We start from the raw sequence: 15177 nt of genomic DNA, 5'->3' as shown, positions 1-15177 counted from the left end.
TTAATAGTGTTTTATGGCCCCCCCACTGGGTTGCTGCATGGAGACTGTACTGCATGCCCCACTCACCTTGCAAACCCTCTTTTATAGAGTGCTGAAGTTAGTCAGTTGAAATAAATTGTTTCATGATCTTTTTAAAAGTTGTTTTAAGGACTCTCCTTGGAGCGCTTCACAGGACATATATTGCAGACACCGGAAATCTCTGTCCCCCGTGTTTAGGGAACTCAAGTCGGACAAAGTAAAAAAAAAACTTGTTTCATGATCCCTTCATACACTGTTTCATGGCTGACTCCTTTGGTTGCTCCATGGAGTCTACATTGTAAAACACGTTCACCTCGTGGTTCTTCTTGTATAGGGCGCTGAAGTTAACCCTAGTGAAAATCTTGTGTCGTGGTCCCTTTAAGATTTGTTTCATGGCCCACTCACCCCTCGCATAGTTGCAAAGAGCTTGTACCGCAAGCTGCGCTCACCTTAAAAACCCTCCTCTACACTGCTCCGAAGCTAACCAAAGTAAAAAATTTTGTTTCCCTGTCCCCCTAGGGTTGCCACCTTTCCTCAAAGAAAAAACCAGCCATTCCCGGGGGGGAATTGAATTGGTAAAAAGAAAGACGCATTGTTGACAGTCTTAATTGATACACAGATTCAATTTATTTTGATAAGAGCCTCCTAAAGTGAAATCAATTAACACAGATCTATTAATACATCATAGCAGATGTAAGTACACGAATACACAACACGGAACTTAGTAACAAACATAGATGCATACCATATAGCCAAAATTAAAGAGCCAAAAACAAATCTCGCATCTCTGGTCATCCCGTGCAGCAGGTGGAGAACCGATTATGGCAGTTTACGTAAAAATGGCAGCAATTAAATAACGCCTCAAGTAAAAATGTCTCTGAGACACCGAGCATGATTTTCCCCATGCAGATTTTGAGCGTAAATCTATTATTTTCAAAAATCGCTGGTTCTAAAGCTTCGACTAGTGAACGCAGGTATAGACCATGAGTACCGGCACAAGTTTGAAAGCTCATGGTCAGCCGTGAATTCGTATAATGCGAGCATGTTTTCATACCTCTTGAATCACGAATCACAAAAGGACCGTGTCCTCGGATTCAAAGTGACGTCTTGCTTGCCGTACCCTGATCTCCTACGGTAAATCGCAAAGACTTTCTATGTGTTACACTGAATAGTAAACGCGCCAGACTTTTAGGAAAATGATGCCTTCTTTGCACCTAAATAAAGAATTCCACCGCATCAGGACATTATATACAAAATTAGCTCAAAATAGACAATCCATATATCTATATGCCTGATAATGTTGATGGTCTAGAATGGGAGAAAGCGGCTCTTCGTCGAGTCTTGGTTCATTCAACGCACAAAGGGGAACGTGAATTGTTCTTCAGGCTCCCTGCACAGCAGCTACATCTCAGGAGTGTGTGACGTCAACAAAGCCTCATACACCCATATGTGCATTTAAGCGACGAGTGTTCTTTCCGTCACTCACTAGTGAACAAGGCACCGAACTGTTCTCAAACGTCGGGTAAATGTTTAATAAACCTTTGGTTAGAGTCCCTATTTTTCGCTTAACATAGTTATAAATGCCCTCCCCCCTCACCCCACACGCGCACACAAATCGTGTGCGCGTGTGGGGTGAGGATCGTTGGGTCGTTGAAATGGATCGTTGAAAAAAAAAAAGGCAAATGACAGCTAGACTAGCAACCACCACCTTTTATAAAGAAAAACAATGACCGTGCCGGTCAGACATTACTGCGCAGGTGGCAACTCTACTGTGCCCCCCCCCCATGCCGCTACCTGGGGCCTCTATTGGTCAACTTGTTCACTTTGCAGTCATTCTTCCATAGGAAGCTGCGGTACCTCTTCTATAGTGAGTTGAAGCTACCAAAACACGGCAAACTTGTTTCATGGTCCCTTCAGTGGTTGTTTCATTGGGTTGCCGCAGGGGGCCTCACCTTGCGGTCCTTCTTGTGGAGGGAGCTGAAGTACACGCCGAGCACGCAGGGCAGGAAGAAGTGGGCAAACTGGCTAAGGGCGTCCTCCGTCGAATTGAAGAAGGCAAAGAGCTGCTCACACAGGGGCTCGAGGAACTGCGTGCGGGTGCACAAGGCTATGTCTCCCATCCAGCACTGCTGAAGTTGCTCTTAAAAGGGCGACTAGTCGAAACGTAACTAAGTTGCAAAACACACTTACATTCATGCATGTATATCTAGTAGATACAATTTATTTTAATCGTCTTTCCATGGTCTCGAAAAGGAGAAAAAGTTGAAATATGCTGATGAACGAATCGTTCCAATCATAGGAAAAATAATGACTGCCGGAAGGCAAAATATGCAGGAGCCGGGATCACTATAATATACCGAGCATCCGCCCGCTCCACACTAAGTGTCTACCTCCAAATGTTGCCACATCTGAAAAATATGCACAGTACTTACATAAGTAAAACTGATGACCTAACAAGCACCCATTTCTCAATTTTCACGATCAACTTCATCTATTGTGCGGGCGCTTGCTCGGTATTTTACGGTGAAACATTTTGAGGAAATGCCGCCAAAAGTTGTCCCTGAGTATGGCTGAACAGCCCACCAATACCGTTAGCCGACAGAGTCAAAGCAACTTTAAATGGGACAATAAAAGCATGGTGGGCATACATAGCATATAATCTGAAAAAATATGTGCCCCCCCCCCCCCCCCCCCCCCCCCACTTCATACCGGGAGCATGTTTTGGGGAAAAATAAAGAAGTACCCACCTCATGATGATATTCTTTCTCTTCTAGCACCAGAATGATTGCGTCAATCAGCTCATTGTTCTCGCGGAGCGTGCTTGCAAAGGAGTGGATTTCAGCATCTGTCACAGTCTGCAGGAGAGGAACAGCCGGCGTCAATAGTATAGGGGACGCAATATCAGTGCAGTCATCATGTTGACCCACTTTCTCAAGCAACATCACCAACCACAACTTGTGAGCTAGAATCAAAACAACTGTATTTTTATTTTATTCATTTATACCACTGGTCCTTGTATAGAGCCGTTCCAGGAAAGGTACAAAAATGATAATACAGAAACATATACGTGGTTATATTGGAAAACAATCTAAATTGCAACATGTCACAAATGTATGGAAGAAAGATGTGGAAAAAAGAAAATGCAAACAAAAATACATACAAGCCAAACAAAGCTAGCATTCACTCAATGTTGAAGTGTTGTCTTACACAGTTTAATAATGAGGTTAAAGAATTAGAGTTTACTATTTCAGTGGGTAGGTCATTTCAATCTTTGAAGGTGCAAGGAAAAAATTAATGCTGAATAGGTCATTATGTAGGAATGGCTCTACAATATATTACTCATGTAGGCTATGCATATTCAAGCAGGCATAAGGCAGCTGCCATAATATTGTTGTCAGAGTAACAAGATTTTAGTGCACTGGTTTCAATGACGTTTCAGCTGCAAAAAAAAAAAAAAAAAGGAAAATCTGTGATTGCCTGTTTGTGCTAGCTGTGCCATACTTTATACAAGCCATTTGTCATGAAGAAACGGTCAATATTTTTCATATTGTCACAATTATTATGCTCGGTCTTGCTTTCGATCAAAACTCCTTCCCTTAAGTCTACCAATGACTGTAACAGTACCGTTGTTATAACAGTAAATATAAAGACCAGTTGATTCTTTTCAGAGACTTTTTAGGGGTGAGAAATATGCTTTTAAAATTTATTTTAATCATGCAGTACAGAAGTTGGAAAGAAATATTTTGACAGAGAGAGCCACGGCAGTCCTGAAAAGCAGCACCTGTTGAGCGCACCCTGGGGGCAGACTGCAGTAGAGAGCGGTAAACGGCGAGCGCCAAGGGCGAGATTCGAGAGAAAGAATGAAAGGCAAACTGGGGGTTTCACATGCCAAATCAATGAAGGGCATCTGGCAAAGGGCTGAGGATTAGTCGACCACCCGGAGATCTTCTGTCGTGCAACCAAAATCTCTGTTACATAGGGCTCGGCCCGGATTAATTCAGACCTAACAACTGGGGATCCACAGACCGAAGCATTGTCCCACAGTCACTTAGGCGGCTCTGAGAGAATGAACAGGAAAACGAAATGATGCAAGAGCAAAGAAAGAAGGTAGACACAAGGTTAGGCAAGCTCACTGTGCAGCAATGTAACGAAGTTGTTCAACTGCTTGACAACTCAACATTTAATTCTAAGAAGGCCAGTCACCTGTGTGTTTGTGTGAAATAAAGCTAGAAACAACTATCCTCCATTTCACCTTATGATGAACCACAGATGTAGGGTTACCATAATTTACAGCGTAGAAAACAAACATGGAGGGGGAGGGAGTGGGATTGAAAGAAAAAGCAAGCTATGCTACTATTCAGTTAACTTACAAATGCACATTTTTTCAGAGTTCTTCGTTTACTTGAGTAAGCAGACACCTTTCTTCTTCATTTTTATACAAAACCGAAGAGTGCCAAATAAAGAAATATGGAAAAGTGCCCAGAACAAACATCTGTGCAAACAGAAACTTATTGACAGATGGAACCACAGGAGCAGCTCTAAATTTACTCTACAGGAGGAAACATTTTATTGTGGGCTTATTGTTATAAAATGTATTATGCAATTTTTTAGATTTCTTCCACCAGCTAGCCTGGCTTACCAGACTAACAATGTCTGCCTCTACGCCCTAACGTTTTGAGGAGACAGGTAAATATTGGATGATGGCAGACTTTTTCCTCGGGATTTAATATACAAGCTCTATGAAATGCACTTGCCTTGCAGTCGACGAGGAAATCTCGCACAATGGAGTCAGCCATGGGTAGGACATCGTCCTACGCTTAGTCTAGGTGCCTCTGAAAACAACAAAACCATGAGAAAGGAATGTCACCATCAACAAGAACCACATGAACTAAGAAACAAGAAAATTACTTTTAAGTTCACTTAGAAATTGGTCGTCTAAGTTCAACCAGAACAAAAACAATAGGTCAGGAGAAAAACAGTGAGACACGAAATGTAAAGTACCACTGTCCTCCTTACAAAAAGATTTTAAGGCCAGAGAACACACCAAAGATGACACAAACAATATTGCTGCCTTCAATGCAGTAAGGTTGCTCATGAGCCAATAAACATGAAACATGGTAACGAGGAAGCTTGTTTCCTTCATGACCTTACAGATCACTGGAGTCAAATTCATTTCTGCAGGCTCAATATTTTTAAAATTTCGTGAAGTGTTGGTTTGAGGAATATTTGGAGGGGGCACAAAATTTTACTCATCTGCTATGTGTTTGTTACAATATACTGATATATCCAGATGATACATTTTTTGCGACCTTTCCCAAGTCGCGTGTTTTAGGAAACTTCAGTCATTTACGATATCAAAACAGTGTTGACCAGTCTACATTGATAATCTTTTGCATCGTTACACGTCTCTCCCTGTCAGAACCAATATAACATTTTATTTTCCGTCGAGTTCAGAGGAAAAAAAAACTACTAAGACCAACTGTACGTTGACACTGGCGGTGTAACAAAAACAACCGGACAGCCTACTAATTGACTTAAAAAGCCATATGTGCAGCAGCTTTTGCACTTACCTGTTAGAAGACTGAAATTCTCGTTATGTTTAAGTGGAGGCACCCACCAAGCTGCGACCTAGCGAGTACGACAGCCAAGATTTACGATTTGTTTGCCTGGGATGTATTCGGTGAACAGCTGAACGCGCGCATCACCAAAGTAGCGAAAATGTGTTTGCCGTCTAGCAGGTGGAAGATAAAAACAAAAAAAAAACACAAAAAAACCCAAACGCGAAGCGAACCTTGTATAAAAGACGGTTGGTAAAACTACAGCAGCGCTCACGTTCAGTTCGAGCTCATCCGCTGATTAGTGTCGTATATCGATCTTCTAAACGTAATTAGCGTCGCGCTTAATTACACGCAAACCGAGTGCCCCGCCCTTGATCGAAACACACGGACCGTTACATCGTACCACACTTAACATAAGCACCTTTCTTTTCCTGTAGCGATAAGTTGGTAGAACGGGGGGAAAAAAATCAGACAACATGCGGAGGGACAGTTTCCTTTGCGCGGCCGAGGAAGCGGAGATTCGCATTCAAATCACACAATCGTCTATTTCAACAGGTGGTCAAGAAGATACTCGATTGCGACACAAAAATAAAGAAAAAAACCAACTCGAAGGTCAAGTTCACGACACGAAAGCTCGTCTCACTCCGCGATAAAAAAAGGGATACGGTGTAGCAAAGGCGAACAAAACGTTCGAAGGATGGGCGTGTATCGCTATGAGTCACAGACCTGGATAGGAGTGTCAGAACTGAGATTTCCTCGAAATATTTTGAAGGAACTGATCAGCGATTGGGGGTCAGTTGCACGCAACTGAACCGTGTATCGCTTCGCGACTGAGCGCGGCCGGTGTATAGAGCGAAAACGCGAGCGTGTTGGGGTAAAACGCCCCACCGCCCGACGTCGAAATAGGCTTGTTTTTTTTTTTCTCTGTCGTCGAGAAAGAAAACACAGTTCTTACCTTCACTATGCAGTCAGTAGCGTGCTGCGAGCTTCAGTAAACACTTGAAGCGTTTTCATTTCTGTCTGTGTTTGCTTCACTCGTAACCGTGTAGTTGAACCTCGGAGAGCCTTGAGTTGACGTGTTTGACGTGATCACTACAGTCAGGTGTCAAAATTGCGGCAGGTGACTTGTTTTTCGTTTGTTGGCTTTTTTTCTTCGCTGGAAGGTACAGGCCTAACCCGCGAACAAAAATTTGTTTCGCTCACTTTCACGGTGAATATTGGGGTTCTCGATTGCCTGGAATAGTCGGGAGGGTCTTGGTGCTGTTTTTTTCCGACGTCGGTGAGGTTAGGCGACGAGGACTCACGAGCAAGGCAACACCGAGCGTACGACACCCACGAAACGTGCCTCCGACGGGCAAAGCACACGAGACTTTGCGCCTGCGTCGATAATATAGCTGTTTGCCGTAAGGGGCCTCCCTAGCCACGATCGCCACCCAATTAGAAAAAAAAATAAAAAGAATAAGTACACTGGTAAATCAATACTTACACAAATTAAAATTTCTATAATTGAATGTTTATTTTAGTTTTATTGATTTGAATACTGAGGAAAGAAAATGACGAGGATTAGGTAATTCATCAAAATTTGCTGTTTTGGTTTGTGGCGCCATCTTCAATGTCGGAAAAATATAGCGGGAAGGCGGGAATTTCGGATGTTGAAAATAGCTTTTAGGCATGGGTGGGATTCGAACTCTTGGATAATAGGTAGTAGTACCATTATTGACTTTCAAGTCGTAAAGAGGCGGGCTGGTCGCTATCAAACACTGCGGAGTACATTATGCTGTGAATAATGGTGAAAGTTGAAGGAGCGCGAAGTGCGCCAGAGCAACACCACTACTATGCTCTGTTTAGAGTGCCTTCATGTGCGCTTCGCATAGAGTGAGGCCAACTGCCTGTTTCCCTTTCCCACACCCTCTTCAACCGCCATTTTGTTTCTCTCATTGTTTCCCCGTGCGCCGGAAAGTGGCCTTTGTGTCCATCGGTAATCCCATCCGAGGGGGAAAATGCTAATCCTCCCTCCGTGGGTTCCACAACGCTGCTCCGAAGTTCTGAGATAAGGTGCTTGTTTCCGGGAGGGTTATAAGCCTCACGGATTATCGCCGAGGAACAAAATGGCTGCTGGTTTGTCGGCGAGTGGTATTACAAAGGGTGGCACCACCCTAGCAAGCCGCACATGAAGGCTCCCTAGCTCTGTTTTACCTTCAGTCCGAGCGCAGCGCACTCCAGGAGCCATCCCAGCCAATCCAGCGTTGAGAGAGTGTCATGTGACCCTGAACTCCCTGCGTCGCTCTGCCCAACCGGCAGGTCACGCGATTTTCTCCCGGCGCTGGATTGGCTGGGATAGCTCATGGCGTCCACAGCGCTTGGACTGAAGGTGGAACGGGGTATAAGAAGACAAGGCCGTAGTGCTGACATTTTTGCGTCACCGGTGAGGGCCAACGCTGAACACAGATTGGAAACAAGTGCTGCGCCAGCTTCGAGTCCAGTTTGAGCCGAACGTTGACGGAATCGTCGTGTCCAATCTTTGACCAGCGTTGGCCTTCGCTGATCTATCAGCACTACGGCTTTGTTGCCGTCCCGCGACTCGCAGGACTGTCCCGCATTGAGGGCTCGCGTCCCGCGTCTCGCGAGAAATTCCGAAATCTTCAAAATGTCCCGCATTTCACACTGTCGTAAAATTTACTCTGCAACTCATGGTACTGCCCACCAACGGGGCACGGGGAAACGCCGAGGTCACTGGTATTCATGTGAATCGCAGTGGTACGCCATTTTCTATCCAAGCATTGCGGGAAGCGACCGTGGTTGTTGCAGGAGATCCGACTCGCATGCGCCGTTGTGCCTCTCCCTTTGGTGGAAAAATATCGTAAGAAAAATATCTCGCCAAAAGTTTGAATACACAATATTATAATTATTTTCAAATTGCTATGTCAATGTAAAAGGGTTGCTGTGGATTTTTTCTTTTTTTTTTAGTAAAAACAGTTACACTCGCATTGATCGAGAAAGAACATTATGTTAAAACATTTGTGTAGGACCATGTTGGTAAAAGTAAGCGTTGACAGGAAACAAGGACCCGAAAAAGATTTACTGTTTATTATTTCCATTTGATGCATTGAGTTATGATACAGTCAACTGTTATGTCCTAAACTTCGACACACTTATAACATGTTTGGCATTAAAAATATCACTGGTAGTGGAAATTATTAGACCTTAATTGCTGCAATACAATTAGCAGGTGTATAACCAGTACAGGATAATCAACGGATTAACAGAGCCTTGGTTCGTTGTGTAAGTGTTCATAAATTTCCTCTAACCACCCCCCCCCCCCCCCCCCTCCTTCCCCCGACCACGCGTGTCCCGCATTTCGGTAACAGGAAGGTGGTCACCCTATGTTGACCAGTGGCGTTGCCAGGGGGTGGGGTGGGGGGGGGGGGGGGGGGGGGGGGGGGGGGATATGAGACTTTTGACACCCCCCCCCCCCCCCCCCTTTTCCCTTCAAAAAAAAATCCAGGTATTGGCAATGCAAGGTACAGGCAAATTAATTACGAACTATTTTTTTTTATTTTACTTTGGATAGTGGGGAAACAGTACATGCAGGACAGTTGTCCTGTACTGTTTCCCCACTCTCCAGGGTTAAAAATGACAGCTCCGATAATATACACATGCATTTTGACACGCCCTACCCTCTCCCACCAAGAAACAAAAATTACTGGCGACCCCACCAAACTGCGCGTGGGCCGTGGCAAGATTGAAATCTATGTAGGATGTGTATCCCAACAAACGATGTACATACATTCAAAACGACTGCCCTTCCTGTCAATTCTTTAAGGAAATCGACAGAAATTGCGTCTTCGTAGCTGCACAACAACAGATTTGAGAGAGAAGTCATTGAATCATTTGCCATGGGGACTGTAAACGACATTGCTGCACCTTCATTATCATTGACAAAAACATGTCGAATTCCTAACACGAGAGATGACTAGATTATTGACGCCTCGTCGTGACGCCAGAGCTTTTTATATTTATAGTACACTTCGCCTTGGGACTCCAAACAACAATATGTCTGCATTTCATTATCATTGACAATGACAGAGTCGAATTCTAAGTAATCAGAGATAACTATAGATTAGTGATACCTCGTCGTGACGCCGCCGCTTTTTAAACTTTTATATTTATAGTAAATTCCCTTTCCTTTATAACAATTATTTCCTTTCCCTCTTTGAGAGCGTTGAAACCTCTGGGGGGGGGGGGGGGGGGGGGGCGGTTTTATCGTTGTACCATTCTATGTTGTTGCTGAATGAAAGATGTCCTGTTCACGTCCTCGTCCTCGCTGTTTTATAATTTCAAGTTATGTATCTTTAAGGGGTGCATGTACTTTTATTGAAACTCTTGAGTGCATACTTTGACGGAGCCAAAAATGTGTTGATTGAAACCATATGAGATGAACACCTGCATGGGGGTGACGGTTTAGCAGCAGACTTCAACTTCAAAAGATACACTGACAAACAACCCCCCTCCCCTTTTTCTCCCACTTTGTCTAACTTTCGTCCCCAGATGATGAAACCCGCAATCACTTTGTTTGTAGACAATGCAGCGCGTCTTCGAAGCAGCCGTTGCGTGCAAAATAAAGTGTAATTTCAATGAGAACGATTACGGGCATCGAAAGAGGTGGAGGGGAGATTTAGGATCTGCAAGCAAGCGCTCATGGTAGTTTACAATCTGAAAGTAAGTATCTAGAAACACTGAATAAAAGCAAATGAGAAAGTGCAAAAAAATGGTCACTGATTCCCATATTTTTTTTTTTTTTTTCACTTTTGAACTTAAAAATTCAACACCCACTAAGATCCTAACAGTGATTGACAAATAGTGCGCCACACTCATTGGCACTTCGGATCCTACATCTAAAGGGTGTTGGAGAGCATTAAACTTTGCCGCTCGTGTTGGAGCTTCAAATGAGCGATATTCCCAATGTATTGATTACAACCTTTATGTTCTAACAGACACGTGACTGCGAACCTCAAATAACCAAGCAGCAACGTATTTAACTTACCGTAAAACACCTATTGATGTATCACTTATGTCAGAAAGGTGTAGGTTAATCATGATAACGATTTCATAAATTAATGTAACTATAATTGCTAGTGTGAAGTAGACTTATCTCATTTAAATACACACACGAGATCACACAAAAATTGGAACGTTTCTTCTCAATGTAAAAAAAGACAACTTATATTGCCGGGCTTGACTGATGAGACAGGTCTTTGCGAAACCCTAGGATGCGATTTGAGAACCACTGCTCTAATGCGATCTCCCAAAGAGGAGTCCTAACGAATATTTTTGAAGTTGCTGCGGGCTGGGGGTTTGGTGGCCGAACGTGCGCCACGGCTCGGAGCACGTGGAGCGAAAACTCTCGTTGCAGATGGATTCTGGGTTACAACTGCCGCTTCGATCTGTAAGGTCATCGTGCCGGCGTGCGGTCGTGTATCACTACTGCGTGGTGCAGGTTAAAGACCCCAGGCTGGCAGGCTAGCGGTAATTGTACTGCGCTGGCTGAATTGCTCATCTATAGATGAGACACCAGACACCCACTGGGGCTGATGTACTTCCTGCTGTCTAAACTTACATACAACACGACGAAAAATATAACTGATTAGTGATCAGACTCTGTACGACGACCACGAAAGGTCAACAAGCTTAGGCAGTTAATTGCGACCAGTCGTTTCTGTCCATGTTTCTGGTGATGGTCCCGTTTCGGCTACGGCCGTGTGACAGGTTTGTTTCCTGAAAATATGAAAGTAATAACTTGTACATGGTTGAAAAAACCCCGAGACTGCGGGTAAACGACACAACACTAAAAAGTCTCTAGAGACTTTTTAGTGTTGTCAGGGGCGGATGCAGGAATTTCCTGAGGTGGGGGGGGGGGGGGGTCAGGTGTTGGTCAAAGTGCCATATGTTTAGGAACCCCCTCCCCCTCTCCCCCGTTTCACGCCCTAAATTGTACACAAGCAGAAATCAACAGGGGGGTCAGGACATCCGTATCCCCCCTCTAAATCCGCCCCTGAGTGTTGTGTCGTTTACCCGCAGTCTCGGGGTTTTTTCAACCATGTGCAATGTACACCAGCTCGTTTGCGCCCTTACTTTTTGTTTAATAACTTGTTTCAGACAAACGCTACAATTACTACCTGGAATGTTTCTTTTGACCTACAGAAAGTTGTCTGTTTCACAGTGAAATGAAAAAGCACGGGTCGTTTCATCTAGCAAAGACAGAGAAAGTGAGGGAGACAATAATTGACGTTTTGTCCCGCTCCTTGTTTAAGTCACAATGACCCTCGTTGACGTTGTATTTAAGCAAATCGCTTCTTTTTTTCTTTTCTTTTTCTTTGTAATTTTTGGCGATGGCATGTTTTTTATCAATATTTTCACAGCACAGCACAGGTGCCCCACACTTTCGTGGTGACTGACAGTGGCGTTGCATGCGACCGATATTTTAGAGCATTGCTTCAAGTGCGTTCGATCCAGCTGTTAACCCGCTCGGTAATTTAAACTGGTATAGTCCATGCAAACGCAGTACGTTGCTTAGTACGTACACGCTTCCTGATTGCCGCCGGACTCTCCGCATTCCTTTAACGCCCCCCCCCCCCCCCTTTCCTTGGCCTGCGGGCCCCCCTCTGTGCAATAAACAACAACACAAAATGCGCGATTAGTTCCTAGGTGTCCTTATCAGCCAATCCCACATTCTCTTTGACTGCGGACATGATAATATGCACGTCAATTGCCACGCCCTGCGTTTCTGAAGTTGTCTGTCGCTTAGTGATAGTTGAATACGTGAGGAAATAAAAACCAAAATAGCTTGAGTCATATTTAAAACTAGGCATCGCTGAACGCTCATTCTCCGCCCAAAGGTAGCGCTAGAGATGTCACAACCAGATGCCAAAGTTTCAACCTTAAAAGTGATTTTCTGAAAATTTCAACGGGAAAATGGCGGCCGACGGAGTTTTCGGATACATGGGGCTCTATGGCACCAGAAACCGAAAACGGGCAAAAATGGGCTCCATTTTCCCATTAAATTTTTCAGAAAATTACTTATAACTTTTGAATAAGGTATCGGATCGGGCTGAATCCTAGGCATCTGGTTGTGACCTCTAGCGCTACCTTAGGGCGGAGAATGAGAGTTCGGCGATGCCTAGTTTATCTTTGCGGCGATAAAAACACTGTAGACTTTTTTTTGTGACACCCTGTATATCCAGACCCATATCTAGAGTCGTACCTACAATCATATCCAGAGCCGTATCTAGAGACGTGTCTGGAGTAATATTGGTAGGAGGAAGCAGACGGGAACGCTGGAGAAGAGACGGGGAAATCTCCTTTTTTCTTTAGGGTTCCGCCTGCTTCCTCCTCCCCGGCCCGTCTTACCCTCGCCCTACCTTCTTGAGTTGAATCCCACCACCCCATCCAACCTCCCTTTCTGCCGCTTATTTGCTCTTATGGCGCTGATTGCCATCTAGCGGGACCACTCGCAATTGAGCGAAAATAGTTCAAAAGTAAGCCAATAGATGGCAAAGAAACCGAAACCGAAACAGCTTCCGACGCTTTGTGACTCTACCTCTACTTATCGTTGCCAGGCAACGCGGCGGCGCCCCGAGCCCGTCCCACTTTGGCCGCTTCGGCTGCTTCGGGGATCGTCGGCGAAGTAAAACCAGTTGTGCCGTTTTCCTCTTCACAACACGCGACGACGTCGCCGAGTGAACAAGCCCCCTTCGCCTCGCAACTTCGCGTGTGTTCACTTCTTCCTGGACAGAAGCCGGTGTCCCGCTTGCCTTTGCTCTTGAGCTTCCTCGCGACTGTGGTAAACAAGTGAAGGATCGCAAGATGGTTCTCGTCACGGACCCGGCGTTCGAAGGAGCGGGACAGGAGCCTGGGCTCACCATCTGGAGAATCGAGGTGACTTTTTTGTTTTTGGTTAGGAATTGTTTATGTGATGTGTGACCCTGCCCCATTTGGGAAATTCCCATGCACGCATGCTGCGTTCGTGGTTACTCGCACATCACGTGCAAATTTGTTTCATAAGAATTTAAAAAAAAAAGTTTATAACGCAGAAATCTAGATCTAATAGCACTTTAAACAAAAATTCATCGTCGTCATTTTTTATGTAATTCACTCCAAAGTTTTCACAGGGACAAGGCGAGCGCGTGCAGTGCGTGTTACAACATTCCCAACATGCTCCTTGGTGCTTTTGCGAATTTCGCGAATAGTTCGTCATTTACTTGGACATACTATTAGGGTCCAAATGAGGACTAGCGCACGTTATTCTTTTCCTTTTTTAATAAACATGTCTAGGATAGAATTCTGACCACAGCAACAGGGGAGTGTTGAGTTCGAAAAAAAAAACTGTTAAAAAAGAAAGATGGGGAGACGCTAGGAATAAAAAGTGCAAGGTCACTGAAAACACAAGGATGATCATATTTCGCACTGCGAACACAAAAACAACTTCACTTTGAAGAAGTTGCAGTGCACACAAAGCAGACTGAAAACCGAAAAGCGAAAACAGCAACAAATTCATTACGAGCGGTGAGTAAATTAGCTAATAGAATCTTTGTCTTCGATGAAACATACTTCAAATAAGCTACAATCGGACATGACGTACATTCGAAACAAATGTTCTTTTTAACATAATCGTTGTACTCCCTCGTTTCCGTTAAACGTACGAGATTCTATGATATGAATACCAATACAATAAAGATGGCTTAGTTCACGAAACGATATACAACAATTCAGCCTTTGGTCATAGAAGCAAAGGCTCGTAATTATTATTAGTTCTACATGTAGTTCTGGCGAGTGTCGTCGTCGCTTACCCTAAACCGAATTTGATACATGGCCTTGGATATCAGCCCCTGTACTTTCTTCAGAAAAGTATCAGAGAGATGAACTGGGAGTAAAATACATAAGCTCCTGTAATTCACGTCTAAGTGAAATACAGTAGGGGTATGTTGCACAATATCTCCTTATCGAAACGCGTTGATTAGATTACTGGGACGCTCGGCGTAAAACGCAATTTAACAATTGCTGTAAAAAGCACTGTTATTTTTGTCAGTTTACTAGTTTGGTGACCACAATAACTTAAGTGTTTTTATTTGTTCTTTTTTTTTTTTTTTTTAGAATTTACAGTTTACTGAAAACAACGAGAGTCCGTACTTTGTTTTCTGAATCTTAAAATGTTTGATACTGATTGTTCTTGTGGCCAAAGTACCCATGGAAATGAACGAGACATAATCTCCAGAAACGAACACAAAATAACGTAATTCTATAAAAGAAGCCAAACACTACAGGTTTATGAGAGAAAAACAGATGGCATGCCAGAAGTACACGAATAGAATGCAGAAATATCGACAATATAACAACAATAAATTGCGTGGCTTACGAACTCTCCAATGTGAGCCTCAATGCCGCCATAGCAGCTCAAATATCAGTCATTACCCGAGGGGGCCGCAATGTCATTACTGTAATGTAATGAAATAACTTTTTTTGAATTCTGAAGTAATGTAATTTATTAGTAAGTAATGTAATTTCTTGTTAAGGTATGTAAAAACTCATTATCAAGTTATGTAAT

General features: G+C 43.8%; 2 protein-coding genes across 3 annotated transcripts in view; one reads left to right on the top strand and one right to left on the bottom strand.

Moving 5' to 3' along the window:
- The window catches only part of LOC8032317 (hyccin), a 38318-nt gene extending 31353 nt beyond the window's left edge, over window positions 1–6965 (bottom strand). The window contains exons 1-4 of the mRNA XM_029993691.4: window positions 6532–6965; window positions 4773–4850; window positions 2766–2873; window positions 1971–2105 (exon numbers count right to left, since the gene is read on the bottom strand). Coding sequence (XP_029849551.3) covers window positions 1971–2105; window positions 2766–2873; window positions 4773–4814 — 285 coding nt within the window. The 5' untranslated portion in view covers window positions 4815–4850; window positions 6532–6965. The remainder of the gene's footprint in view (window positions 1–1970; window positions 2106–2765; window positions 2874–4772; window positions 4851–6531) is intronic.
- Window positions 6966–13171: 6206 nt separating this feature from the next.
- Window positions 13172–15177, top strand: part of LOC8032070 (gelsolin, cytoplasmic) — a 104466-nt gene continuing 102460 nt past the window's right edge. The window contains exon 1 of one of the 2 annotated variants that reach the window (XM_042288871.1): window positions 13172–13511. In XM_042288871.1, coding sequence (XP_042144805.1) covers window positions 13440–13511 — 72 coding nt within the window. In that variant the 5' untranslated portion in view covers window positions 13172–13439. The remainder of the gene's footprint in view (window positions 13512–15177) is intronic. The other variant, XM_029993690.4, reaches the window with a different exon arrangement.

This window comes from Ixodes scapularis, unplaced genomic scaffold, assembly GCF_016920785.2.
Source record: "Ixodes scapularis isolate PalLabHiFi unplaced genomic scaffold, ASM1692078v2 PGA_scaffold11__112_contigs__length_91849675, whole genome shotgun sequence".
In the NCBI taxonomy this organism is placed as follows: Eukaryota; Metazoa; Arthropoda; class Arachnida; order Ixodida; family Ixodidae; genus Ixodes; species Ixodes scapularis.
Note: the sequence above shows the minus strand (reverse complement) of the source record. Positions and strands in the feature narration are given on the sequence as shown.